Here is a 25,301-nt window from a genome sequence, read left to right on the forward strand (position 1 = left end):
TGAAGAGCAGGAGGAGAGACTCCATCAGGACAGGAAGGAGACGGAGAATTTTACATAGTAAAGACATAATACTCAATTTACAAGTACTTACTGTTATAAAGGGTGATGTCCATCCTCATAGATACACATCACCAGAAATCTTCAAATTTTATAAGGATTCACATTTAGGGTCTAAATACATAATGGTGCATACAGCACATGTTGAATGATGACTCGAAGAGAAATCCGGCATAAAGTCTTTACACCGTTTTTATTTAGGAATTTTAATCCACAAAATAAGCCTAGAGCACAGGGTGGGGCAGTCTGTTAAAAACAAGTAAAACAATAAGTAACTGAAGGGATGGAAAAGAAAACAATAAGTAACTGAAGGGATGGAAAAGATGTTTGATAAAATGTACACCGCCACAGGTGAGTTGTAAGCAGCCTAAAATCAGCCAGATGGAGGGAAACGCTTCTTATTTACAGGTCAAATCCAAAAGTGGGAAGACAAAGTTCATGCAGAAACAGCTTAAAAACATCCGACGCTGCTTAAAATTATTGTTTTATTTTATAATCTACTCAACAGTTCTATCAGAAAATGAACTGTTATTAAAAACAACCAATGATACAAAAAAAAAGTTCAACTGATCCAAATTGAAACCCATAAGATCCCCCATCAGTTGGTAAACCTTCATTCTTCTATTGCAAATTCCTCAGCAGGCTGCGTTGAGCCTCAGTGCCTCTGTCCGCTCCCGAGAGTCGCTCTGTGTTTGTCGTCGGCGTGGCAGAGGCGCGTCTGCAGCTCCACCGCTATGCCCCTCATCATGCCTCCCAGCTGCTCGTGCATCTGCAGCAGCTGCTGCGGTGAGCAGCGGCTGAGCTCCAGAGGGGTCGCACTGCAGACCAGAGCCTCCACGGCCGCCGCCAGCTCTGTAGCGGGGTCCACTGCCGCCGCCGCCGCCACCTCAGGTCGCCGCTCCCCGTCCTGCTGCTCCGCCGTGGCGTCTGGAGGCAGCGGCTCGTCCACCAGCTCTGTGGCTGTGAGCGAAAACATGAAGAACACGCAGAAATGAAGGAAAACAACATTCTGTGAGCAGAAGTTACAGCTGCAATATCAAACTTTTACAAAAAGTTTCTTTCCATATTTATTAAAGCTGTCAATGTAATGACAGTTTGCCATGAGACAAATTCCACTGGTCAACAGCCAAGAAACTGTCTGGGGTTTTTCCAACAGTTTTAGGGTCATTTTAATGAGCTGAATCCAAAAATTGCATTGATTTTCCTCAATCAGGTCAACTTTCTGAATTATGGAGCAACACGAGGGTCAAAATGCAGGACTTGTTCTCACATCTGGATCGGTTTCCTGAGAATCTGATGAGTGAGTGAAGAGCAGGAGGAGAGACTCCATCAGGACAAGACGGAGAATTTTACACAATGAGGACATAATGCTCAATTTACATGTACTTACCCTGAAGAATGTTTATTATTCAATTTACAGAAATCCAAGTGCGAAACATTTAATTAATGCACTCTGTTAGAAAACTATTTTTTGTTCTCTTTGGATGAGAAATTTTAGCAGAAATGAACCGATAATGTCACAAGATCAGAAGATCAGACTTCTCTAAGCCAAATTAGAATAAAAATCTGACTTGACTGAGAAAAATGGATGTCATGTTTGGATTCAGTGGTGCAAAATAGTCATAATTCAGTTGAAATAACATAGACAACTTCCAAAAAATACTTTTTGTAACCCAGTGTAATCTGTGAGGAGGAGAGCTTTGTTGAAGGCATCCAGTGTTTACCCACCCAGTGTCTCTGCTGAAGCCTTCTCCTCGTCGTCATGGTTGCGAGGACTGGCCGCCTCCTCCACCTCAGAGGTCATCCTCTCCGTCTCGTCGAAGCTCTTCAGCTCATCTGCTCTCCCTTTGCGCTGGACGATAGAAGCTCAGATGTTACGAACACGCTGATGACAACTTGACCTGCGCCGTGGTGACCTGAGGGTTTTACCTGCTGCTCGTAGATCTTCAGCGCCTTCTTGACGTTGGAGATCTTTGGAGATCGGATGGGCAGGGTCTTGATCTCAGACGGAGTCAGGGCACAGAGGTCGCCCACTGATTTGACGTTTCGAGCGCGAATCAGCTGTCCGAATCCTCGAGACCTGTGTGGTTAACCAACAGGAAGCTTGTCAGGCCAAGCTGAATGGATTTTACGCTACCATCTAACTGTCTTAAGGAACGCAAGTCAAAATGTTTCAGTGTGTGACGTCTGCTGCTCTCACCACATGGTGGAAGAGATCTGAGAAAGCACAGCCTCCACGGGGGCCGAGCAGCCCACCAGGGACGGGTAGATGCAGTCCCTGGGCACGGCTCGAGGCTCCTGAGTCATTTCAGAAATCTGAGAAAGACCAAAGAAAACATCTGAAATTTCATGTACAACTAATAATCACTTCTATTGAGAAATGGCTGACATGAAAAACATCCACAGCAAAGTTTAAATTTTGGCTAGTTTCACAAAAAAAAAAAAATCAGTTGCTCAAAAGTTTCAAAATAAGAGCATTAAAGTACATATGGAAATCCAATGTAGTGGTTACAACTCTGTTGTAACTCTGCTACAGCAAAAGCAGTAAGTTGTTCTCTATGCTTCCCAGAACATGCCGACCTACCAGGCACTTCTTGGAGCTCCTGTAACTTGGACTGTGGATATTTCTGGGGCTCAGGACCAGCACGCCTTTTGTTGGAGTTGTAATGTGCTGAGTAAAGAGGTAGAGCGTTAGGGAAACCATCTGTTCCACATGTGAAATAACGTCCGCAGGTTCTTGCATACCTTCTGCTGAGCGACGTTGCATCCTTTGGACCTCCTGGGAGAGCTGGTCCTCAGAGCTGGACTGCGCCGGTCGATGTCATCAGCCGTCTCCTGCTGTTGGATGGGGTTAGCGAAAGATACACGGCGCGACTGCGAAGGTTAAAGCAACGAAAGCATGACAAACAAATCACAGGTTTTACCAAGTCTTTAGTCTTACGGACGTAGAGCTGCATGGGTTACTCACCTTGACAAGAGGAGAGGTCGTCTCCACCTCTAACGGTCTCTTCTGGCCTTTCTTGAGGATGCTGGTGGAAGGGGAAGCTGAAGGAGACCATGTTCCCTTCAACCGCCCGTTGCTGGGACTTTGTCCGACTTCTGGTTCCGTCAAAGCCTCCAGGTCTTTCTGTTTAACTGGAGAGTCCTGGGCAGCAGCTTGCGAGGACGCTGCAGTGGTGCAGTCCAGTCCAGCAGCACCCGACGTTTCGGTGGCAGGTGCCTCTTCGAGTTTGTCCTCAGATGTCTCAGGTTGACCGTCTTCATTGTCTTGTAGAGTAACGTCCTCCTCAGCACTGGCCTCCGAGACCTGGTGTGTGGCAGATGGCTCCTCCTCCTCCTCGGTGATCTGTGCACACTCCATCGGACTTTGCTGAAGCTCCTCAGGAGGGGGTTCTTCTGAAGGAGGAGCTGGAAGGTCTTGCTGGTCTGAATTTGATTCCTCCTGTTTTTCAGTAACTCCTCCAGTTTCAGAAACCTTTTCTGCTTTTTCTTCGGACGTCTCTGAGGTTGGCAGTTTCTCCTCAGCCGGCAGACATGAATCCTGTGCTGGTGCGTCTCCAAACACAGAAGATTCACGCACTTCTACTTCTTGTAATGAATCCTTTTCACTGTTTGAGTCTCTTTGTTCAGTCGTGCTCAGTGACCTGGTATCCTGGCTTGCCTCTTCACTTTCTGCCTTCTTTGGATCTTCCATCTCCAGAGGTAAATCAGCCGGTGTCTCAGTTATCATTGGGGACTGAGACTCTTCCTCATTTGGCTCCGTCTTGCTTCCCGATTTCTCTGAATCTTGAGTCTCCAATGATTCTTCTAAACTGCTTTGTGTCTCCAAATTCTGAGAAGCATCTTCCAGCATCTCCTCCTTTGTTTCAAGAGGAAGTGGACTCTTCAGAGACGCTTGAAGCTTCCTCCCTCTCTTTTTGCGAACGGCGTTTACTAGGACTTCAGAGGACTCTGACTCTGGCGTCTCCACACTGGGTGCTGATGACCTGGAGGATCTTAGTCTGCCCTTGCCTTGAGACGACCCTGATCCTGATGAATCTAATGACTGAGAACCTTCTGGGGTTAAGCTTTGACTAGATTCCAGCTTGCTCCTTCTGGTCCTACCTCCAACTCCAGCTTCAGGTTGATTGACAGGAGTGGACGTCTGAGAACGTGTCAACCGTCCTGAAGAGTTGATGCTATCGTCTTTGTCTTCAGTCTCTGCTGCTTTGCTTCGCCTGGATCTTCGTCTGATCTGACTGTCAGACGATGAAGGCGTGGCCTGGGAGTCTTCCTGGCTAGAGTTGTCAATCACAGTTTCTGTGGAGTTGTCTTCCATAATTTCCTGACTCTGTTGCAAATTTCTAGTTTCACCTTTGGACTCTTCCACTGGAGAAGACATGACTGCATCAGAATCCATCTTTTCTTGAGATTTGTCTTCACCCTGGGGAGAAGATGTGAGAACATCTTGCTCTTCCTTTTGGCTCTCACCTTGTTCAGTCTTTTCTTCAGACTTTACCTCCTCAGACTTTTCAGTCTGAGCCAAAGGTACGACCGTTTGGGAGTCAGTGTTCGAGTAGGGATCGTCTTTCTGAGACAGATCTACCATATCCGCTGTATCAGTTTGGCTGGATCCTTCTTTGGGCTTTTCAGCGTCGCCACCCTCCTTTGAAACTTTACTAACCTCATTGCGTTTTCTGTGTGTTTGGCTTTCGTGACCGGAGAGTGATTCTGATTTGATGTCAGTCTGACTAGAATCCAACCCACTGGTGCTTCTCCTTTTACGCTCAGGAGATCCAAGAAGATCCTCTGAAAGGCTGTAAAGTTTGATCTTCTTTCGGTGTCTAACCTGAGAGTTACTTTGGCTAGATTCATTGGCGTTACCTTGAGACTTTGATCGCAGCTGGATTCTGCTACTGTTCTCCTCCGCAGCCTGTTTACTTCTTGTGTTCGGTCTGCTTGGTGCCAAATTTGAAGATTCACTTTTTGCATCTTCTCCAGAACGTCTTCTTTTGACGTGTGTGTATTTTGCCTCACGGTCGTCTGGGTCTTCTCCAGGGAGCTGAGGTCTTATTCTGTGGCGTCTGGATCGTCTTGGTTCACCTGAAGGCGTCTGGGTCTGAGACGACTGGGAATCATCCAACACCGTTTCAGATTCCTCATCCTGACTGGAAGAGTTGATTTCTTCAGAGTAACTAGTGCTCTCTTTGTCCTCTTCTTTCGTCTGCGTGTCAGGGATAACATCTTCCTCCTCTGCCGAGTCACTTTGCATTCTCTCAATCAGTCTTACCGGCTCACTTCTTGTCCTCGACTCCTTGGGCCTCCGAGGAGACTCGCTTCCAGGACACTGTGGACCAACTGTTTCTGAAGGAGTGGGACCCTGAGAGTTTGGTTCTATGGATGTCTGTGAGGCCTCAGGGGACAATATGTTCTTCTCACTAGAGTGACCTTGACTGTTGGACGTCTTTGCAAGAGGACCTGTAAAAGAGGATCCAATGCTGGGACTGGCCAGCTTTCCCTCGGCATACTTTTCCAAGGTAATAAATGACTGGCGCCGGCTGCTGGGTTTTTGAGGAGTCCCTGACACCAAATCAGAAGAAGCAGACGTGTTTGGACTCTCACTGTCTTTTGACTCGACGTCCATGTCTTCAGTCCTCTCAGTGCTTTCTGTAGGCTCCTCCAGAAAAACGTCTGCCGAGCCCGGGATGCTCTCCTCTTCCATTTTCTCATCATTTTTAGGACTGGCGTAGTCTTGAGTTTCTTTACAAAGAATTTCAGCATCTTCTCTAGGTTTCTCTTCTGTCTGAAAAACATTAAGGAAAACACAAAGAAGTTAACTTGTCTGCAGACATGAGTGGACACATGCCGGTGCAAGAACATCCATATAAAGCTTTCAAACACAAATTTGAACCAGGGTGGAAAAGGTCAAATGTAGTCAAAGCTAAACATGGAGACTCCGAAGCGCTTGGATTTTGCAATGACCTGCTCAGGATACAGGGTTTTTTTTTTCCCCCCTGCACACAGTAGATTCACACAGTGGCCACAGAAAGGTATAACAGGTCATTGGAAGATTACAAACAAAAAATTAAAAACTTTCAACTTCAAGGAAATCATAATTTATTTGTTTTTTAAAGACACCCACAGCTAATGCAGCATTATATGTTGCAGTCATTTGAATCAGCTGTTATGGAACAGAGACATATTTAAAGTAAGCAGGGCAGTAGTCCCTGAGGACTGGAACTGAGGAACACTGTTCTAGACTCATTCAACAAAAGACGGCCACAAACACTGACATCCAGTAGAGTTTTAATGCTTCGTTACCTCACTGGGAGCTTCTGGTGGGACGTCACCGACCTGCTCAGCTGGAACTTTATCCCTGAAGAAATACTGATTGTTAAACAAGAGCCTTTAAATCCCACAGAGGAAATTTGCTCACATTACAGCAGGTGAACTTACAGAGAGTCGTCCTGGTTCTGTGTGTACTGACTGAAAACGGTCGTGTCCTGAGAAGCGTCCAGGTTGTTGTACATGGCCGGAATATCAACCCTGTACCACAAGAATCATCAGCATCACCATGGCAACAGGATACAGTACAGGATACAGTAGGAGGGGGGAAGAATCTGACCTTTTGGTTCTTTTGACCTCCTTCTGGTGCTCGGTCAGAACCCTCTCCTTTGCCTCAGGAGGAATGAAGACAAAGTCGATGGAAGCCTCTTCCTCCAGGACGTCCCTGCGAGGAGGTTTGGGAGAACCAAAGTCCAGCTTCATCTGCAGAAAGAAGAAAAATAAAATAGAGACGTTTTAAGCTGCTTTTCCCCTCAACGTGGAACAGGAGCTGAGTAGAGCATTTTGGTTGTCATCATGTTGATTCTGTTTGGATTTAGTGCTAAAGACCAACCTAACAACTTCTGACATAGAAGTTAAAGAACTTAAAGTGGGCAGGAACCAGACCAAAGCTGGAATGATTTGTCCAATGATTCGAGTAGCTTGATGGTTAAAATTCCACAGAGAAAATTATTAGGTGGCAGAACAACATGAAGTTGCTCAAAAACCTAACTGGAAAAAAAGCTGACTTTAATTTGTAAAAAAAAAAAAAAAAAAAGAAAAAAAATATTGAAATAGTGGCTTTTGTGTGTGTGTGTGTATTCAGCCAGCCTGAGTCAATATTTTGTAGAATCATCAGTTACAGCCTCATCTCATTTGGTTAATCTCTCTCCAGTTTTGTGCATTTGGAGCCTGAAATGGTCACAGCCTGTGCAAAACCGTTTCATTTTCAGAAACTAAAAGTATGACAAAAATATTTTACAAATAAACTAACAAAATCAAATCATTCTAAATGACAACTGAATGAATTTACATTTTCATCAAGAAATAAAAACAGTAAAAATGTAAGAGATCCAGTTGGATTTAAAATTTAAGTCGCATGAAAAGGCAGGACTGCTTATTTATTATTAGTATTAGGCCATCCTACATCATTCATCACAGCACTGTGAACACAGAGTCCAGGGAGGAGAGTTGGCTTCTGTACAGATCAGCACCTTCCTTCAGATTCGCTACTAATGAAGCAGAACCAAATGATTAATCACGTTAGTTTCAGTGACCCGTCGGGTTTTGGTAGGTTTGAGTTTGGGTTGTAACGCTTCCCACTTGGATGGATTCAACAGGTGTTGTTTTGACACCCAACCATCTCCACGCCGTCCCCCTGCCTTGCCTGCTGTGCTCCTGCCCTCCTTTAAGCTGCTCTTCCTCTAAAGAACATGTGACTCAGTTGCACTTGGGGCATTTGGAGGTTCTGGATTCTATTCAGACGTTTCAGGCCGAGAAAGAATGCATGTCAATTTGTGTGACGTGAACCGTGTGGGTGCAGAACGTACCGGAACCGGCTTGGCCGTCTTTGTGGCGGTGCGGTCCTTCAGCTCAGCTCTGAGCATGGAGTCTCTCTTCCCAGCAGAAGAAATGGGCATCCCACTGAGCTTCGGCTCAAGCTGAGAGCTTTCACTCTGAACACATACATTACATTAAACTTTCATTAAAAAAAAACAAAAAAAAAAAAAAACATTTATATATTTGTTAAAACACTTTTACGACCTAAAGAAATATTTTGCTCTCAGGCATAATACAGGAAATTTGGTGTAATTTTTAAAGAACCACCACTTTGTTCCCATTTTTTAAAATTAATTTAAAATGAAGATTAGAATAATATTTTGAAAACAGAGGATGGATCATTCTGTGGTGTGTAAAATGATGTAAAAAAATAAAAACTAATTCTAAAGTAATGACAAGAAAAACAGATCTTAAAACATATTACTGATAACATAGTGCAATTCGTTGTGGACATCCGATGCAAGTATTGCAGAAAAAACGGCTAAAAACCTGCATGTGTTATATCGGTATTGAAAAACAATAGTTGGGTCTTCATCATTTTTAGACAAGGTTATTCAGAACCACTGCAGGACCAAAGAGCCGCAGGACCAAAGAGCCGCCGGCTGCAGAACTGTCATATAGTTTGAGACTGATAATCTGGGAGTTCTTCTGCCTTCTCCCAGTTCTAACTACAGAAACACACCACTCACTCAGAAACATCCAATCAGAGCCAGGAGGAGGGTCTTAGCACTCCAGGAAGTGATGCTAACACTTTCCCACTTTCTCTCTGCTAAGCTACACCTGGTTCACCACAACACAGCCTGCATGAATGCTAAGGCTAGTTAGCTATTGGTGACAGCAGATGAACTGTTGATCTAAACATGTAAGTTGGTTCTGTGCACATTGAGCTGTGTGCTTACAAGCTCGATTGTATATGCACAGCACCAGGCCCCGCCTCCTGGCTCTGATTGGCTCTTTTTGAGTGGGACAGGTGCATTTCTTCAGACAGAGGCAAAGGGAGGACGTGGAGGAGATTGATTTTTTTCACAGATCATCTGTCTCATATGAAGTCACGACATGGTGACAGTTTTAATATGTAAACATTTTATAGAAATTACAACACTGCAGGTTTGAGGCCAGAACAAAACATACATGGAGCAACTTACTGAATAGGTCTCACTGAGCTCATCAGGAACGCCAACGGCCTCAAAGCCTGGAAGAATGATCGGAGTCTTCTGCTTCACTTGGCTCAGCACCGGCCTGCGGGAAGCAAACTGCCGTTAATGATCAGAAACCGGGCGTCACTATGGCGACACGTCAAAGACAATCACCTGAGCTCCTCGGGATACGCAAGGCTGACCGTGTTGGCAAAGGTGGCGTTCCAGAACTGAGCGACGGCTGAGCGCAGATGCTTGTTCTTGTGCGGAAACACGACACACAGCAGAGGAGACAGCAGAGCCAGCAGTTCGTCGTCGTAGGCCAGAGTGGAGCGGGACTGCAGGCAGCCCAGGACCTCACACAGAAGCTTCTCCAGCTGCAGCACACACACACACACATACACAGTCACACACTCCAAACTAGGGATGCATCGATCCACTATTTTCCACTTCCAATACCGATACGCATATCGGAGGTTTAGTATCGGCTGATACCGATTTGATATAGAGAAACAGCTGAACGGACTCAAAACATTTGTTTCATAAACACAGACAAAACATCACACATTTATTTGCTGACTCTGCACCAGAGCAGTTCAACTTAGCACAGCAACTGCTTCACAAGGTTGGCTAAGCATGGAAAACCAACTTTAATTTGTTCAGTCAGTGTAACTAGCAGTAAAACAGCTACGCCTGTCACAATAAGGAATTTGCTTGATAAATTGTGCCAGAAACTATTGTGATAAACAATAGTATTGTTGATTGGAGACCATCTTCCAGTAATATATTGATAAACTCTTAACACTGGAACTAGAAGACATTTTACATAGCCAAAGAAAATAAATAATTCAATTCAACAATACTTCATTGATCTCAAAGGGAAATTAAATGTTCTTGTAACTCATTAATTCAAATTATTCTAGATAGCGATGGCTGTCGGCAGGACAGCCGGAGACTGTAAGCTGTACAGATTCTCTGTATTACAGAGAATCTGAAGAGGCATCTGACTGAAGACAAAATAATGAGATGGATCATGAAGTTTTGTAAGCAAAACTGCCCTTGAATAACTCTTAGATTGATATTGGATCGGTGCCTCTCTACACCAAACTGATGGTTTCATGGACAGGTTAGGTGAAGTGCTGACCTTTCCCTGGAGCTGAGGGGAGAATTCAGCGTCTCCGCCCACAGCGCGCTTATATAAGAGCGCCAGAGGCTGGACGAGCGCACCCAGCACCTCGGAGACGGCGTTGGCCAGGACGAGGTTGGCAAAGAGAGTGGACACGATGGAGAGCAGGGCCAAGGGTGTGGCGTCAGGGGCCGCCTCAGGGGCCTCCAGGTACGCCTGCAGACTCTGGACCAGCAGGGACAGGAAGGCAGACAGGTTCCCCAGGGCCTTGCTCCGCTTCCGCGTCCAGTTCACTGGTGTGTGAGGAGCTGGGAGGAAGCAGGTGTTAAGATAAGATTGGCACGACCGCACAATGAAGAGTGAGGAAAAAAAATTAAAAGAAACTTACACTTCAGCTTCTGCTGAAAGTGAGGCGTGTACGGAGAGAAGTCCACACACTCCACCATGACCTGCAGGATGCTGGAGACGGCGCTCAGCGTGGACGGGACCTGCAGGGTCAGACGGCTTTTGGAGTTAGACGTTTGTGTAGCTTTTAAAATTCTTCATGACACTGCTGCTCCACCTTTAAGTGAGTCTCTCTGAGATCAGGCAACATGACTGGAGTCACAAGGGCGCCCTCTAGAGGCAAGTGCAGTATCCCCCAAAATGCACAACAGCTTTTAGTAAAATGTGCCTTCTCTGTTGTCATGACGAATTGTTTGCCAAATGAGGTTTTAACATGTTCTAGTTCTAAACTGTTTGCACATTTGGCAAAAACATGGCTGTTAAATATGCAGATGAGTATTCATCATTGATGAAGGAATCATTTTATGAATTGTTTGTAGTTCATTTGGTTTGCTTAGTGTTAGTGAGATCTGACTACTGAATTATCAGACATTAACTATTATAATGCTTTTCACCAATTCAGTATCAGCTCCTGGCTGAAAAATTACGATGAAAATTTTTAGATAAAACATTTACAAGACTCAGCTATTTTTGCTTTTTTCTTTTTTTTTTCCTAATTTTGTCTCCAACTTTCTGAAAAGCACTGAACTAACTCGCTCACTCTGGTTGCCTAGCAACAACCTGTTGAGTAAATTGTGCGCTAACAGTTTTGTGTTTCACCACCATAAATCATGACTGCTTAAAAATAATAATAATAAAAAAAAAGACATGGAGTGAAAACTGTGTATAAAAGAAGAAAAGTCTCAGCAGACTGGCAGAAAAAAACCTCATCACTCACCATCAGCGCCTCTCTGTCTGCAGCGGCAGCCATCTTCACACAGAGCTCCTCGCAGCAGATGTTCTCCTCAGCCGTCACCACCAGGGCGGCGCAGCGAGCGAACACGCGGTACAGCTTGGACCACGAGGAGAGCAGGGACTTCTGGGACGCCTGAGGCCACAGCAGACACTCGGGTTAGCAGGACGCCGCCGTTACCTGACGGCTCATTTAAAACGCACAGCGACAGACCTGCTGGAGGAGGTGAGTGATGGGGAACATCAGGGCAGAGTGCATGGCACTGAAGTTGTGCTCCAGAGCGTCACCTTGGTTCACCTCATTAGACTGTGGGAGGGACGCAGTAACAGATTCATTTACTAAGGTTAATTATAATATTTCAGCAACTCTGATCCAAACCCTTTGAACTTAGAAACATTGTCAGAATACAGAGTTTTCTGTCAAAACAAGACAGAAAACCTGCCACATGGCTTTAAAAAAAGGTTTAAATATCGTCTTCTATGATCTGTGTAAATATAAGAAATGAATTAAAATCAGGCAGCTGCAGGTCATCCGAAATGCTGCTGCAGAGCTTCCAGGACCAGAACCAAATGAAGTATGGCAACATCTAGTTTCAGCTCAAATTCTGAAAACCTGAGAGGTGAAGGAACTGTTTTAGTCTTAAGCTGGAACTAATAACGTTTAAAAGCCTCAACGTAGAAATGCAGTTGTATAGATTCACGCCTGGACGTCGTGCCCAGGTTCTAAATACAGAATTTGGGATCAGATCAACTATTGGAGACTCAGACTCTAAATAGCAGGAAGCACTTTTACTTTTTGTGACTTTGCAGTTGAGGTTCACCAATAAATCGGCCTCGATTCCCTTAATGCTGATCGTCAGCATAAAAGACGATCTTGTATGCTGAAAATGCGGGCCAATACTGATCCAATACAGAAAAACAGCTGGACGGACGGACTGAAAACTTTGTTTCAATAAACTCAGACAAACTACTGAACTACTAATGTATCTGATAACTCTGGAATAGTACAGCACACTGAAACAGCCGACGTAAAACAAACTGAAACAACAGGCCGACTATCTTGGCCAAACATATACAAATAAATTGTAACAAACTTTTCAAACAGTTCAGAAAGTGCAATTAGAAATTCTACATATAATGTAAAATAAATAATAAACCACGATGTCACTCAGAACACAAAGCATAGAATTAAGACCAAATAGATCTGCCCCTTGTGGATCAGGCACAATTTCAACCCATCTAGAATTTTTTTCAATATTGTTGCCAGTATAGATATTAATATCAGATTCAGTCCGTCTCTACTTTGAAGCCCTGTGTGTCGAGTTGGAGTGTAGAAATAAAAACCAGAATGTTCCTGCTTGCAGAAAGCCTCATGATGTCTGGACTTTAAGTGACGGGCAGATTGGCGGTGCTGTCTGACCCAGGTGTAGGTCACCTGTGTGATGGTGTCAGTCAGAGGGCCGACTAGTAAACTCCACATCCTCCAGAGCAGCTCCTTGTTCTGCAGAGACGCCGCACAGCCACTCATGACGCCCAGCACCGCCTCGGCGAAGGCCAGAGGAGATGTGGGTCCGGACAGGCCACACGACACCAGAGTCTGGAGGCACTGGAAGAACCTGCTGCCACAAAATAAAGAATCACTCATCAGGAACGCATTGAGTGTTTCTGTGGCAAGGCTGGAGAGCAGAGCTACCTGTCGTGCTCCAGGTAGGCCGGCAGTTTGCTGCTGTTGAAGAGCAGGAGGATGACGAACAGAGCCGGGGTTCCCTGGAGAGGCAAACAGACGTCATCGTCATCCTGAACCCACCGTCCACACACCGTCACAAACCACAAACCCTCACATTCAGAACGTCCATCTTCCCCACTTGGTAGGAGGCGGAGCCCAGCACTCTTGGAGGCAGACCCTTCACTGTGGCCTCCAACAGAACCTGCAGCAGGGGGAGACAGGGGCCACAGTTAGAGGGGCCGGTGTTCTGACCGGGTCTGGGCCCGACCTCATGTTCCATCGGCCTCACCAGGACTCTGTCTGCAGGCAGGGCCTCGGAGGAAACCACGCTCTCCAGCGCCTGCAGCATCAGGGTGAGACACTCACTGCCCTGCCGCTCCTTCTTACTGCCTGCTGAAACACACACATCATTTCAAACCCAGCAGAGACAGACATCCGATTGGTTCTAGATGTTGAGAAGAGTCATCATCGGGGCCACGCCCCTCAGGGTTTCACTGTCCTCACTGCAGCCTACAAAACAGAGCAGTAGGCTCAGACTTAAACTGATGATGATGATGAGACTGGGTGGTGCAGGAGATGAGGATGAAGGCTAACCAACCCTGATCTCTAGAGTCACTCCAACCCAGTCAGATTCCTCTGTGTGGCGCTGCAAAGGCTGGACCCACGACTGGAGAGCTGCCTGCTGAGCAGCAGCCACAGCAACACACACACACACACACGTACACAGAGCTCATGGTCAGCAACAAATCACCACCCAGCCACCACCGTGCTCGACAACTGGAGAACTGGTCTGACAATCTAGACGCTCAATTTGTTGCATTTTTATAGTATATTTTTATTTTTTATCAAAAGCAACATTTGACAACAGGTTTGATGAGGCCGACAGCCTCAAACAGACATGTCTGATCTGAAACAGTTTTCAAACACACCGAGGTGCAGAGTCGGTTCTGCTCAGATCAACCTGGAGGTAACAGAACCTGAACCGAGAGCAGAGCAGCTCCTGTTAACCGCCGTGTGTTTACATGGCGGTCTGCATCACACTAAACCAGCTACAAGCTAGCTAGACAAGCGCTTACCTGACTCGATGGCCAAGCTAACAAACCGGACCAGGCTGGTCCAGATGACGGCCAACAGCGGCTCTGAAGGCGGGAAGAAAAAATGAAAGTTTATATTCAGGATTAGCTCAGAACTTATTATAATATGGTTTCCATCGATCTGCCAACATTGCTCTGTGGTGTTCATATTTCATTTGTTAAATCAATTAAGTATTTTTGAATGATGTCACCACTGAGAGGGTCGCTTGCTCTGCTGCTTTCTAATCCTAATCAGACTAGCAGGTAATCTGGACAGAGGAGAGAAAACATCTGGTTCATGTCATCTAGAGTGGCCCTTACTGCAAGTTTACAGATCTGGGGGAGAAAGTCATTCTGTTGAAACTTAAAAAATAAATAAATAAAGTATCAGAATTTTCCAGAAGTCAGTGATGGAAATAAAAACAGACCAAGCAAGCAGTACTCGGACTAAAGATCAACACATTTAGCCATCTTGAGCGTGACCTGCTCCAGAAGTTGATGAGCTCAGTCTCTGTACCTGGAGCGTCTTTGCCGGCGTTTATGAAGCTCTCCCTCATGGTGGAGATGAGCACGGCCGCGTGCTTCATGAAGGACGGAGCACCAGAGAGCAGCGGGTGGGTCAGAGGTTCTGGAAGCAAGTAAAGAAAAAGAAAAAAACTTTATCCAATCACCAATCTGATAGCAGATGACCTCTGACCTGCAGGTTTAAGTCAAAAATTGGCTTCACAGCATCAAAAACAAGACAGAGATGTTATTAAGAATTACTTCCGTTCAGAGTAAAACTGAAACAAGGCCAGCTGCGCAGCACAATAACCAGAACTTGGATTCATTCTGACAGAGGAATGCATGTCAAACAGGATTTCTATAATTCTAAGGTGGCAGCACACTGTTAAAGCATAAAACATCAAAGTTCCTCCTGATTCTGGGATTAAAGGATCAAGCTTAAGAAATAGGATCTGTAAGAACCACAGATTGGACAGAGGCTGGACGGACGGACAGATGGATCGCTGATAGAGCAGAGGAACTGACACAAACATATCTGGAAGCACATTTTCCAAGATAATCAGAATAAGATAGATATTTCTATCCTAGACTTCTCCACACTGTCAGGACACTGGTAGTGGACAGCAGGACTAAGGATCACCCATCCACTTTTTAAAATTCTGATACAGACACCCGATATGTGAAGCTTAGTATCGGCCGATACCGATCCGATACAGAGAAACGGTTCTGGATTGATTAAAACGTCTTTTTTAATCATAAGACATAAATAAACTGAATTACAGATGCATTTGAAAACTCTGCACCAGCACAGCACACAGAAATACACCAACAGCTTCACAGACTTGATCAAACAACCAACTTAATTTGTTCAGTCAGTGCAGTTAGGAGTAGAAAAGCCAATGTAGAATAAATGATAAAGAAACTGAAATGGACTAAAGCAACAGCTTGGCTGTCTTGGTCAAACATGTAAAATAATCTGCAACAAACCTTCTGTAAATGATTCAGAAAGAGCAATTAGGAGTTCTGAATAATAATAATAATAATAATAATAAAGCATGACTGACATCACTCAGAACACAGAGCGTAGAATCAGACTGAATAGATCCACCCTTGTGAATCGGGGACTTTGTCACTGATAACCAATCTAGAAATATTGGGACCAATACAGATAATATCAGATCGGTGCATCTGCCAGCACAACTTGTACAAACAGTAGGTCTGCGCCTTTAACCAAACCAGTTTCAATAATCAATAAATTAATCACATGATAAATTAAAACAAGATCAATAATTTCCGTTTGTACGACTCTTTCTGGTCAGTCTGGTGTGTTGGCCTAAACTCGTCCCTTCATCAAGAACTATTCTGTTTACCGACTTCGATATTGATTTTGTCGTTTATTTATTTTGGATATTTAAAACGTCTTCCAGTTCCAGTATTACATGTTTGGTAGAAATGACTAGTTCACTAATCGTGTTCTTGCATTATTGTGCTTTTACCATAATATTACCAGAAAATGATCTCAAAAACATCATAATTTACGGCAGTAGCTTATTGGAGAGCCTACAGTCCAGTACAGTTGGTCATGGTGACAGGACAGGTCTCGCTCTCTCTCTCACCCACCTAGACTCAACACGAGTTTGTTCTTTGCTGCGGCAGCGACGACCTCTGGCCCCAGGAAGTAGTGCAGCAGCATCTCCAGGCCCAGCTGCTGAATGGAGGAGAAGCTGGCGGGAAGCTGCATGCTGGAGTTCAGGCCCATCCGGGGCGTGCTGGCCGACGTGTTGAAGCTGCCGCTGCCTGCACACACCAAAGGAAACCTGCAGAGGTTGCACCTGCGGTGGGAACTTTCTGCTCAGCGACTCAACCAACCTGATTTTGGAGTGCTGGGAGTCACGGCTCCGTTCTGAGCGGCGGCCCGAGACGGAGTGTTTGGAACGGACGGCGAATCGGATCCAATGGTCGCCTGGAGCAGAGGCACAGACACCTGCAGGGGACAAAACACACACACAAGGGGTGTCATCTCACTGAACACACACTTGTCACATGGGGGAGGGGCCGGCAGACGGATGCAGGCGATCTGGACCTGATCGAAGTTGGAGGACAGATTGGGTCCCAGCTGCACGATGAGGTACCACCACACCTCCACCTTGGTGAGCAGCAGCGCCTCCGTCCGGACGTGGATGGAGGTGAGCGGCTGCATCAGCAGCTTCATGCGCTTGGAGCTGCACAGGATGTCTGGAAGGGATTCACACCTCAGGCAACAAGAAGCAGGGAGGAGGAGGATGACGTGTTGGAGGAGAGGGGGCGGGGTCAGCTCACCTGGGTTGAGAGCAAAGTTATCGATGAGGCTCTTCCAGGCGATGAAGGCGATCTTCTTGATGGTGGGGGAGGAGCTTCGGAAGCCCAGCTCCTCCAGGTGCAGCAGGGAGTTGATGAACGGACCACCTTTATGCAGGAGCTGAGCAGCACAGACATGGAACAGATTTACCACCAATCACAGCTCAGCACTCGTCTGCTCTGATGGTGATGATGAAGCTAAACTGTTAGCAGGATTCCAACTACGACTGTAACTAACAATTATTTTAATTATCAGTTAATATATCTATTATTCTGGCAATCAATTGATCGGATAACACAAGAGGTGCATTCTGCAGATTTTACATTTAAGCGGGTTTTGTACAATATACAGAGATTTATTAATCCGATATTAATATCGGATTAATAGTCATTCTTTCAATCCAGATATTGAAAGACTTCTAGATTGATTAGTGATGATGTGGCTTATCCATGAGGGCAGATCTATTCGGTCCAATTCTATAACTTAAGCTTTGAGCAATGTCAGGCTTTGTTATTTATTTGAATTATATTTAGAATTTCTAATTGCACTTTTTGAATCATTTGACAGAAGGTTTGGTAAAGTTTATTTCTACATGTTTGACCGAGATAGTCATCCTGTCTGTCAGTTTCAGTGTCTTATTTATTCTACACTGGCTGCTCTACTCCTAACTGCACTGACTGAACAAATCAAAGTTGTTTTTCCATGTTTCACCAAGTCTGTGAAGCTGCTGGTGTATTTAATTTTGCTGTACTGGTGCAGAGTTATCAGATGCATTTATAATTCAGTACATTATTTAAATGTTTCTGTTAAGAAAAAAAAAAAGTGAAACATTTAAGTCAATGTAAAATTTTCTCATGTTGATGTTAGGATATTTTTTAGCTGCAGATGGATCCTTTGGTACAAATGATCAAACGACACAGCAGCATTGCTTTGTCATTGCATTTTAGGCAATCAATGTTCATGTTCTTATTAAAAAAATAATTGAAATATTTGTTTATCTGCATCTTTTAACATTTCTAATATTGAATAAAATGGCTTAAATGGTAAAAATGAAAACTCAGCAGAACGTGCCTTTTTTTATCAGATTAATCGATCAATAAAATAATTGCTTATTCTATTGAATAATCAACAGAATTATTCACTCTATTGGTTCAATAATCTTACTGAATCAAACGTGGGTTTATAAATACTGATCAGAATGCAGGTCAGGAAACATTAACACAGATTCATGTTGTGACGTTTGACGAAAATGACAAAACCCAGAGTGAGGATCAAACATTCACTTTCATTGATTCACCGTGGACTTGACATGATTTTCAGCCAACTTTCTGGCTCTAGTTAAACCAAACCAGTCGTTTGCTGAGTTTTTAATGGACCAGTTAATAAGTGACATCAGAACCAGCATTGTTTTAGCAGCGGGAGAAATCCTCTTCAAATTTAAATAGCTTCACAGTTGCAAAAGTTCAACCTGGGACTCAGAAGACGGATCTAAATGAGGCTGCTTTATGTAACCTGCTGAGCCTCTTGTTTTGTGCTTTAGGTTGTGCAGAGCACAATGTTTTCAGTCATATTCATGTGTTGAGACATCAGCCATCACTCGGAAGAGATGCTTTACCTTCCCAAGAAGCTTCACGAACAACGGCCAGAGCTTCAGGACGTTGGTTTCATTCTTGGACATGAAGAGCTTCTGCAGCTCTGGGATCAGTTTCTGTGAGAACAATCACAGTTTAATTCATCACAACTGGTTTTATCCACCGCAATACGTCACATGAACACACAGGCAGAGAGAAACTCACTGTGGACATCATTGGCTCGATGATGGCAGCCACCTCCATCTGTTTGGCCAGCAGCAAAGGCATGCCCATCTCCAAGGCGGCAGCGGCGCGCAGACGCACCTTGGAGGCGGAGTGCACCACCAGGGGGACGATCAGCTTCGCCCACCGCACCGCGCCGTCACACATCAGGGTCGGCACCTGCTCCAGCAGCCTGGAAACGAGGCGAGCAGAGAGGATGAGGAGAGGAGGTCAGAGCTGTAAACAGGAGGTGACCAGGAAGCAGCGGTGGACAGTAACAGAGTACAGTTACTTCAATTCTGCACTTTGTAGTTTGTGGGAAGAACATTTTTTGTTAGTTTTTTTTTTATTATTATTATTCTAGATAAAAATGAAATAGCTGTCATTTTTATTGCGTTTTTATGCTGAAGGTTTTCCACATGGTGTAGCCTTTCTGTACCAGAGTGTTTCTATGTTAGTTCATCATCAGATGGTTTCAGCAAGTTACGAGATTCTGTAAAAGAACTAAAAAGAAAAAAATGTGTACTGATATTAGAAAATATAATTTGGACATTTGAATATTTAAGCATTTCCAAAAGCAAGTCCTTCAGTACTTTAACTTCAGTAAGAGTTTGACGGCTAATTTTTACTTGTAGTTGAGTAAACTTTGACCATGAGTATCAATACTTTTTTACTCCACCACTAGAGCTGAGAATTTGTCCACCGTTGCAAAGTGACCAGCAGAACAAGGATCTGACCTGATGATCACGTTCAGGGCCTCGTGCTCCATCACTGTGGACTGGATGTCCTCTCTGTTCCACACGGTCTCCAAAGCAGCCAGCAGAGTCGGCACCTGAGATAAACAACACCAAGCAGTCTGTATCTTCAAGCTCACGGAGGAACCAGTCAACACCGATCAACGCCAACGCTCACGCTGTTGCCGACTACGTCTGCAGGAAAGCTCTGCTTGGAGATGACCCATAAGGCTCTGGTGCAGGTGTTCTTGTCGGTGGACTTTGTCACCAGGGAGCAGAGAGCCGACAGTATCTGAGCTGCGAAGATCTCTGCAAAAACAGAGGAGTCGCACTGAGCAGTGACGACAAAACGACCGAAGTTCAAACCGTGCCGCGGATCAGAACCACTGACCGGAGACTCCGGAAACCACCTGGGAGTGATACACACAGAACCCTAAAGCCTGGAGGGCAGCTTGACTCAGCTCGGCATTGGAGCTGCTTGTGTGGGTCTGGAAATGACAGAGACAGAACATCAGGTCACAATAACTCCAATCATTGCCCATGTAAGCAGTAAAAAAAACCAATGTGTACATTATGATACAATCAGCAAGAAGCTATCAACCAATCCAGTTAATCTGTAGAGCGCATTTCAGGAAAAAAAAAAGAAAAAAATGCAATTCAAAGTGCTTTACAACATAAAAACACAAAACTTAAAGTCATAAAAACAACTTATAGTCACCAATTGAAAAGCTAGTAATACATTTGATCAATTAGCTTAATCAATATGAATTACAATCAATAAGCTAATCAGCTAAATTCACAGTGAGGATATGATTAATAAAAATATTGGTGAAGTTGGTCGCACTGTTGCAGAGATGCAACTAATGATTATTTTGGCAATTTTTCCCTAAAATGCAAAAACAATGAATCTGCAGCAAAAAAACAAAACAAAAACTTATAACACTATATCAACTCATATGGCTGATCTGGTGATTATATTTTGGATTATAAAATAAATAGTTGGATAGCAGAAGGTTATTAAAACGAGTTTTGCTTGTTTTACAGAATTCGAACCAAGTAAAGCTAAAAACTGCCACATGAAGAATTACTGATAGAATATTTGCATACATTACTTTCATCCTAAATTCAAAAAATAAAAATATATGTACAAATAGTTTTGGCTTGATTACATCTCTGTATTTTTCTTTCAGTCATTGGTTATTGGATGCTAAGCATCGACAACAAGAAGCATTAGGGCATGAATCCCCAATCAGGAAGGATTCTGCATGTTCTCCATGTGAATCTGTGGTTTCTCTCTGGTTACCCCAGCTTCCTCCCACACTCCAGAAACCTGGAAGACGGTCTCATTTGCCTCTCAAAAACTCCTTTCTTCCTCAGACGGCCCTGGCCAGATTCACATCCATGTTCAGATACTGTACACTTCCTCCCCGTTTCTCTAAGCCTCCTCAGCAGAGGCACAAGTCGTGTGCCGCCTGCAAGCGATTTGATTGGAGGGTCACCGCGTTCGCTGTTGATGCAAATCCATAGATGGATTTGCATCAACACCGCAACCACCACTTTTGAGTAGACTGTTGTTGGCGAGAGATTTATTGCTCATCGTGACAGGCCTAAAAATGACTAAATTAAAAAAAATGACTTATGTTGGTTGTGTGGGTACATAACATCTGCCTGACAGGTGCTACTTTCTGCATCGTTAGCATAATTCATCTCGCAGCAGACGGATTCATTTCGTACCTAAAAGTGTCAGATACCAAATGACAGCAGCATCCAAACCAGTTTTAATCAGGTTGGAGATCACAGGGTGAACAAGAATGTTTTCCACGCAGGACATTAACTGGGCAGCGTAAACAATAGATGGGCTAAAGACTCACCAGTATGACTTTACCCAAACGTGAGAAGTCCTTTTCCACTGCTGGGAGGAACTGGCGGCCTTCCTCCCCACTGAGGCGACTGGAAAACACAAAGATGGGTTAGTTTCTCCCTGTCTGACTTGCAGAGTAACAGCAGGAGACTCACTTGGCGATGGTCAGGTAGGCGTCCGTCTGCTCCGACTGTCCGGTCGTACCATCCTCCAGAGTCTCCAACAGAGGGAGGAAGCTGGAGGTGTTGGGAGGCCCAGCAGTAGCCATCATTATTCCTCACCTCCACCAGGCGCCTCTGATAAAAAAAAAAAAAATTCAGGTTGGATTGATGGAAGGATCTATGAGCAGGGTTTCCCCCAGTCTATTATAAGCCTGGCAGGCCACCAGACTTCACTTGCCACCCCACCAGGCTAAGCGTTGTTTGCTTATTTTGAATAAGGTTCCTTACACAACAGAAATAGTAAAGACGGATTAAGCTAGGTTTGTAGTTGACACATTGAACTGGGACAAAGGGATGCGCCGGCTCTGCACTTGGCTTTACACACTTATTTTTAAATTATGAGGCTTGCTAGTACATGTCTGAGTTTCTGTAACTTTTAAAAAATTTTAGCACAAAAAAGCGGAAGCGGTGGGCTGCTCTAGCGACCGTACTACCAGGCTTAGCAGGGCTTTTGGGGGAGTGCTGCATGTCACGCATCATTACGTCTATTTCTCATAGTTTCCCGAGCTACTTCTTTTTTTTCCCCCCCAAATGTTTTTTCAACACACCCCGAAATAGGCTGTTTATACACCAATAATCCAAAGTTACGTTCCACAAAAAAGTCTGCAAATGCTGAACAGTGGTCAGGTGAAGGTGCGCTGTAGTCCTTAGTTAAAGACTGAGGACTGGTGAAGTTGGGAACATACGGAACGTTTCGACACAGGCTTCAGAGCGTTTCAAGACTAAGCTGCCCCCAAAATGCATGTTTTCAATTGTTTTCCATGTGATTTGAACCAGAATTGGTTTTTAGTGAGGACTTCAAACGTCACACTCATTCACAGAATTAAACATTACGCTACTTTATTTAGTTGCATTCATGTACTTGATCCATCTTCCAGGATTCAACTCAAGTGATGTTTGGTGAGGAAACTATTTCTCTGGTGGGTTACGCTGTAATCTCATGTCCTGAATTGTGTTAATTAATCTTCTTCTAGAAAGCCTGTGTTTTTAGGGAGCAAGCAAATACATAATCATTTAAAACCCATTTACACACCATGATGTGCAAGTTTGAATTATTTTCCGTAAATTTGCCGACTGCTTTTTAAAAACTGTGGGAAAAATACAGCAGCTATAAATCACGAAAAGACTTGAAAGTTGGTTTCACATTTAGAAAAAAAAAGTGTAAAGTTAACCTAATTAAGACAATTCAGATACAGTAGACATCTAGGCATCTAAATAATTTACTTTCGACTATAATCAGCCTTAGCAAGCGTTTTCACAATTCTCAAAGAAGCCTCAACGCTCCTACTTTTTGAATCTAAACACATGATGGAAAACCTCCGTTTAACACGTTTGCTTTTGCATTAATTGCTGACCAAACTGTAGGTCTGAGCCGTTAGCCGGGCGGTTTCAGTTTGAAGCTGCAGGTTTGGTGTTTTTAGCTCAGAGGTTTCATCTGAACACCAAACATCTTCAGGACTGAGGAGTCCACAGCCGCAGCTCCTCACCTCTCAGAGCCGTGTGTCCAGCTGTGTCCACCTCCCGTCTCCACAGCTGCGAACGGGACACACAAATATCACGGTTATACTTCACAAACACGCGTGGACACGAGTTACGGTGACAGGCCCGTTTGTCTGTCCATGTCTGAACTAAATACTGACAGGTTTCCACCAACTCTGCTGACAGCCTGCTAACTAGCTGCCCTAAGTTAGCCTCGCTAGCAGGCTACGTGCACTTTATCCAGCTAGTTGTTGCTTTCTGCCACACTCTGGGGTTTCTACAGGCAGCTCACCGAGGAGCTTCCTTCATCCTGCAAAAAGCGAACACCTTAACATTCACCTGAGCAACATGAGCCTGCCTGCTTCCACTGCTGGCTACCACACCGACTCTGTGTGCTCACCTCCTGCTTGTCAGATGGGATAAGGACCCACCATGAAAGCCCGGAGACGCTTTACTTTCCCGCGGCACACCTCTGCTCTCTTCACCGAGTGCCTCGCTCCTCTCCGGGCCGCCTGAACCCGTCGATGCAGCCTTTAACCTGGGTTATTGATGCTTAGTGGTTGTGCTTTACAGTTCACTGTGCTGCTGATACCCCGCGAAATCTGCTGGCGCCAAAGCACCACGCGTTACGTACGTAACAACCTTTGACCCTCCTACGTCACTTTTCGGACCGCCTACTTTACCTTTTAAGGAATAGAACCACTACTAATAATGTTTGTCCAGTCGTATTTGTAATTAGTTAAAGGTGCAAACTTTTGATAAAAAATATTGAGAAGAACGTTTTTCCCAAGAGGACAAGTGACACCTAATACACTTTGGACATCCTGCACTAAGCATTTGTGCAGGGTGTCCAAAGTGTGGCCTGAGGGTCATTTGTGGCCTTTAAAATGGTTTTGTTCTGTCAAAAATGGTAAATAAATAAATGAATAAATAAATAAATACAATTGCCCCACAAAATAGACCTAAAGGAATTTGAAATTATTTGCAACTGTCCAACGCCTTTTCAAGAATCTTTAATGGTATATTCCATAAAATTTAGATTTATTGTAGAGCAGGAAAAAAAAATCACAATAAACACATTTTTGTATTTTTAATTAAATGGATTTTGAAGCCCGCCAGTAGTTTATTTGCCAATTTTGGCAAATAATCAGTAATGACTAAGACTACCCTCTGTAAAAAGTGGAGTTCTAGAAGTTTGCTGTTCTGCTGAAGCCCATATCCTGACACATTTTAATCAACGTGACATAAACAATTGAAAATAGAAAAGGGCACAAATTGTAAAATTGTACATAATCACTTGGATCACTTGGATGTTCAAAGAAAAAAGAAAATATTTTTATATGCACATGTGATGCATTGATTTTAAGATTGAACAAGTAACTATGAAAATTTTCATTTTGATCTAAGCAATGCAACAAAGCAACTGAGCAGATATGCATTGCGGTGGACATTTCAGTCTATTACTGTCATTCATTTGTCAGTTTAAGCAGTAAACACTAGGTGGCGTCAAGCTCTGAGAAATAGCGGGAGTTTTCTCACAGCACTGTATTTATCGAAGTGTTTTTGGACAACGTTGCACCAGGTGATTTGTTCCTGATAAGTGCATCAGTTATGGTGCAGATTGGATATATATGAGCATTGTGAATCCTTGAAATGAAACTGAAGTACAGGTTTTAGCGGTATAGTAGGAGCACTGTCATTCATGTTGAATCGTAATTCGTTACACTAGAGAGAGACAAATATAGTACTTTTCAAAAATATTCATTCATTTTTTTTATTTTGTCACTTCACAGCCATATTTTATTGTGATTTGCTGTGTTTGAAAAAGTCATAATTTTCATTTTTCTTCTCTGAAGAGAAATTAAACTGATGCATTTGTTTTTTTGTTGTTTTTTTTACTTTCTTTTGGATAAAAATTTAAGAAGTGTGCTATGCATTTGTATTCAGTCATGATACCATGCTGTGTAGAAACATTTTTCGCTGCAAGTAAAGTTTTAAGTGTTTTAGGGTAGACATGTTTACATTTCGAGACAGAAACTCTCGCTTATTTGCTTTGCAAAACCTCCAACCTCAGTCAGATTGGATGATGAGCGTCTCTGAACATCAGTTTCAAGCCTTCAGATTTTCATTGGTCTCAGTTCTGGGCTGTTGTAA

At 44.0% G+C, this 25,301-nt stretch overlaps 1 protein-coding gene across 5 annotated transcripts; it reads right to left on the bottom strand.

Moving 5' to 3' along the window:
• Positions 1–525: 525 nt before the first annotated feature.
• On the bottom strand, positions 526–24,022 carry rif1 (replication timing regulatory factor 1). 5 transcript variants are annotated; one of them, XM_007569265.2, is made up of 36 exons: positions 23,548–24,022; positions 23,156–23,201; positions 21,603–21,743; positions 21,458–21,536; positions 19,978–20,074; positions 19,765–19,895; positions 19,590–19,684; positions 18,856–19,045; positions 18,675–18,767; positions 17,041–17,179; positions 16,805–16,956; positions 16,591–16,705; positions 16,342–16,518; positions 14,735–14,845; positions 14,221–14,283; positions 13,434–13,534; positions 13,260–13,346; positions 13,112–13,185; positions 12,854–13,034; positions 11,633–11,725; positions 11,405–11,554; positions 10,571–10,670; positions 10,201–10,490; positions 9,231–9,433; positions 9,066–9,159; positions 7,911–8,036; positions 6,662–6,804; positions 6,493–6,582; positions 6,358–6,412; positions 3,026–5,839; positions 2,803–2,931; positions 2,642–2,728; positions 2,258–2,373; positions 1,987–2,137; positions 1,786–1,909; positions 526–1,017 (listed from the first exon to the last, which is right to left on the bottom strand). In XM_007569265.2, exons 3-36 carry the CDS (start codon positions 21,716–21,718, stop codon positions 713–715), a joined length of 7,071 nt encoding a protein of 2,356 aa, XP_007569327.1. In that variant the 5' UTR covers positions 21,719–21,743; positions 23,156–23,201; positions 23,548–24,022; the 3' UTR covers positions 526–712. The 5 variants fall into 5 exon arrangements, with proteins under 5 accessions (XP_007569327.1, XP_016535798.1, XP_016535799.1 ...); XM_016680312.1 differs by having other exon boundaries at positions 12,854–13,037; XM_016680313.1 differs by having other exon boundaries at positions 13,434–13,537.
• Between the last annotated feature and the right edge of the window lie 1,279 nt (positions 24,023–25,301).

This window comes from Poecilia formosa, unplaced genomic scaffold (assembly GCF_000485575.1).
Source record: "Poecilia formosa unplaced genomic scaffold, Poecilia_formosa-5.1.2 Scaffold239, whole genome shotgun sequence".
NCBI lineage: Eukaryota > Metazoa > Chordata > Actinopteri > Cyprinodontiformes > Poeciliidae > Poecilia > Poecilia formosa.

Excerpts from the sequence above, each read along its gene's own strand:
- rif1 (XM_016680311.1), bottom strand. The coding sequence starts at position 21,718 with ATGATGGCTACTGCTGGGCCTCCCAACACCTCCAGCTTCCTCCCTCTG. Across the intron at positions 8,037-9,065 it reads AGCTCAGTGAGACCTATTCA|AGTGAAAGCTCTCAGCTTGA; the intron begins GTAAGTTGCTCC and ends GTATGTGTTCAG. Across the intron at positions 5,840-6,357 it reads CACCAGAAGCTCCCAGTGAG|ACAGAAGAGAAACCTAGAGA; the intron begins GTAACGAAGCAT and ends AATGTTTTTCAG.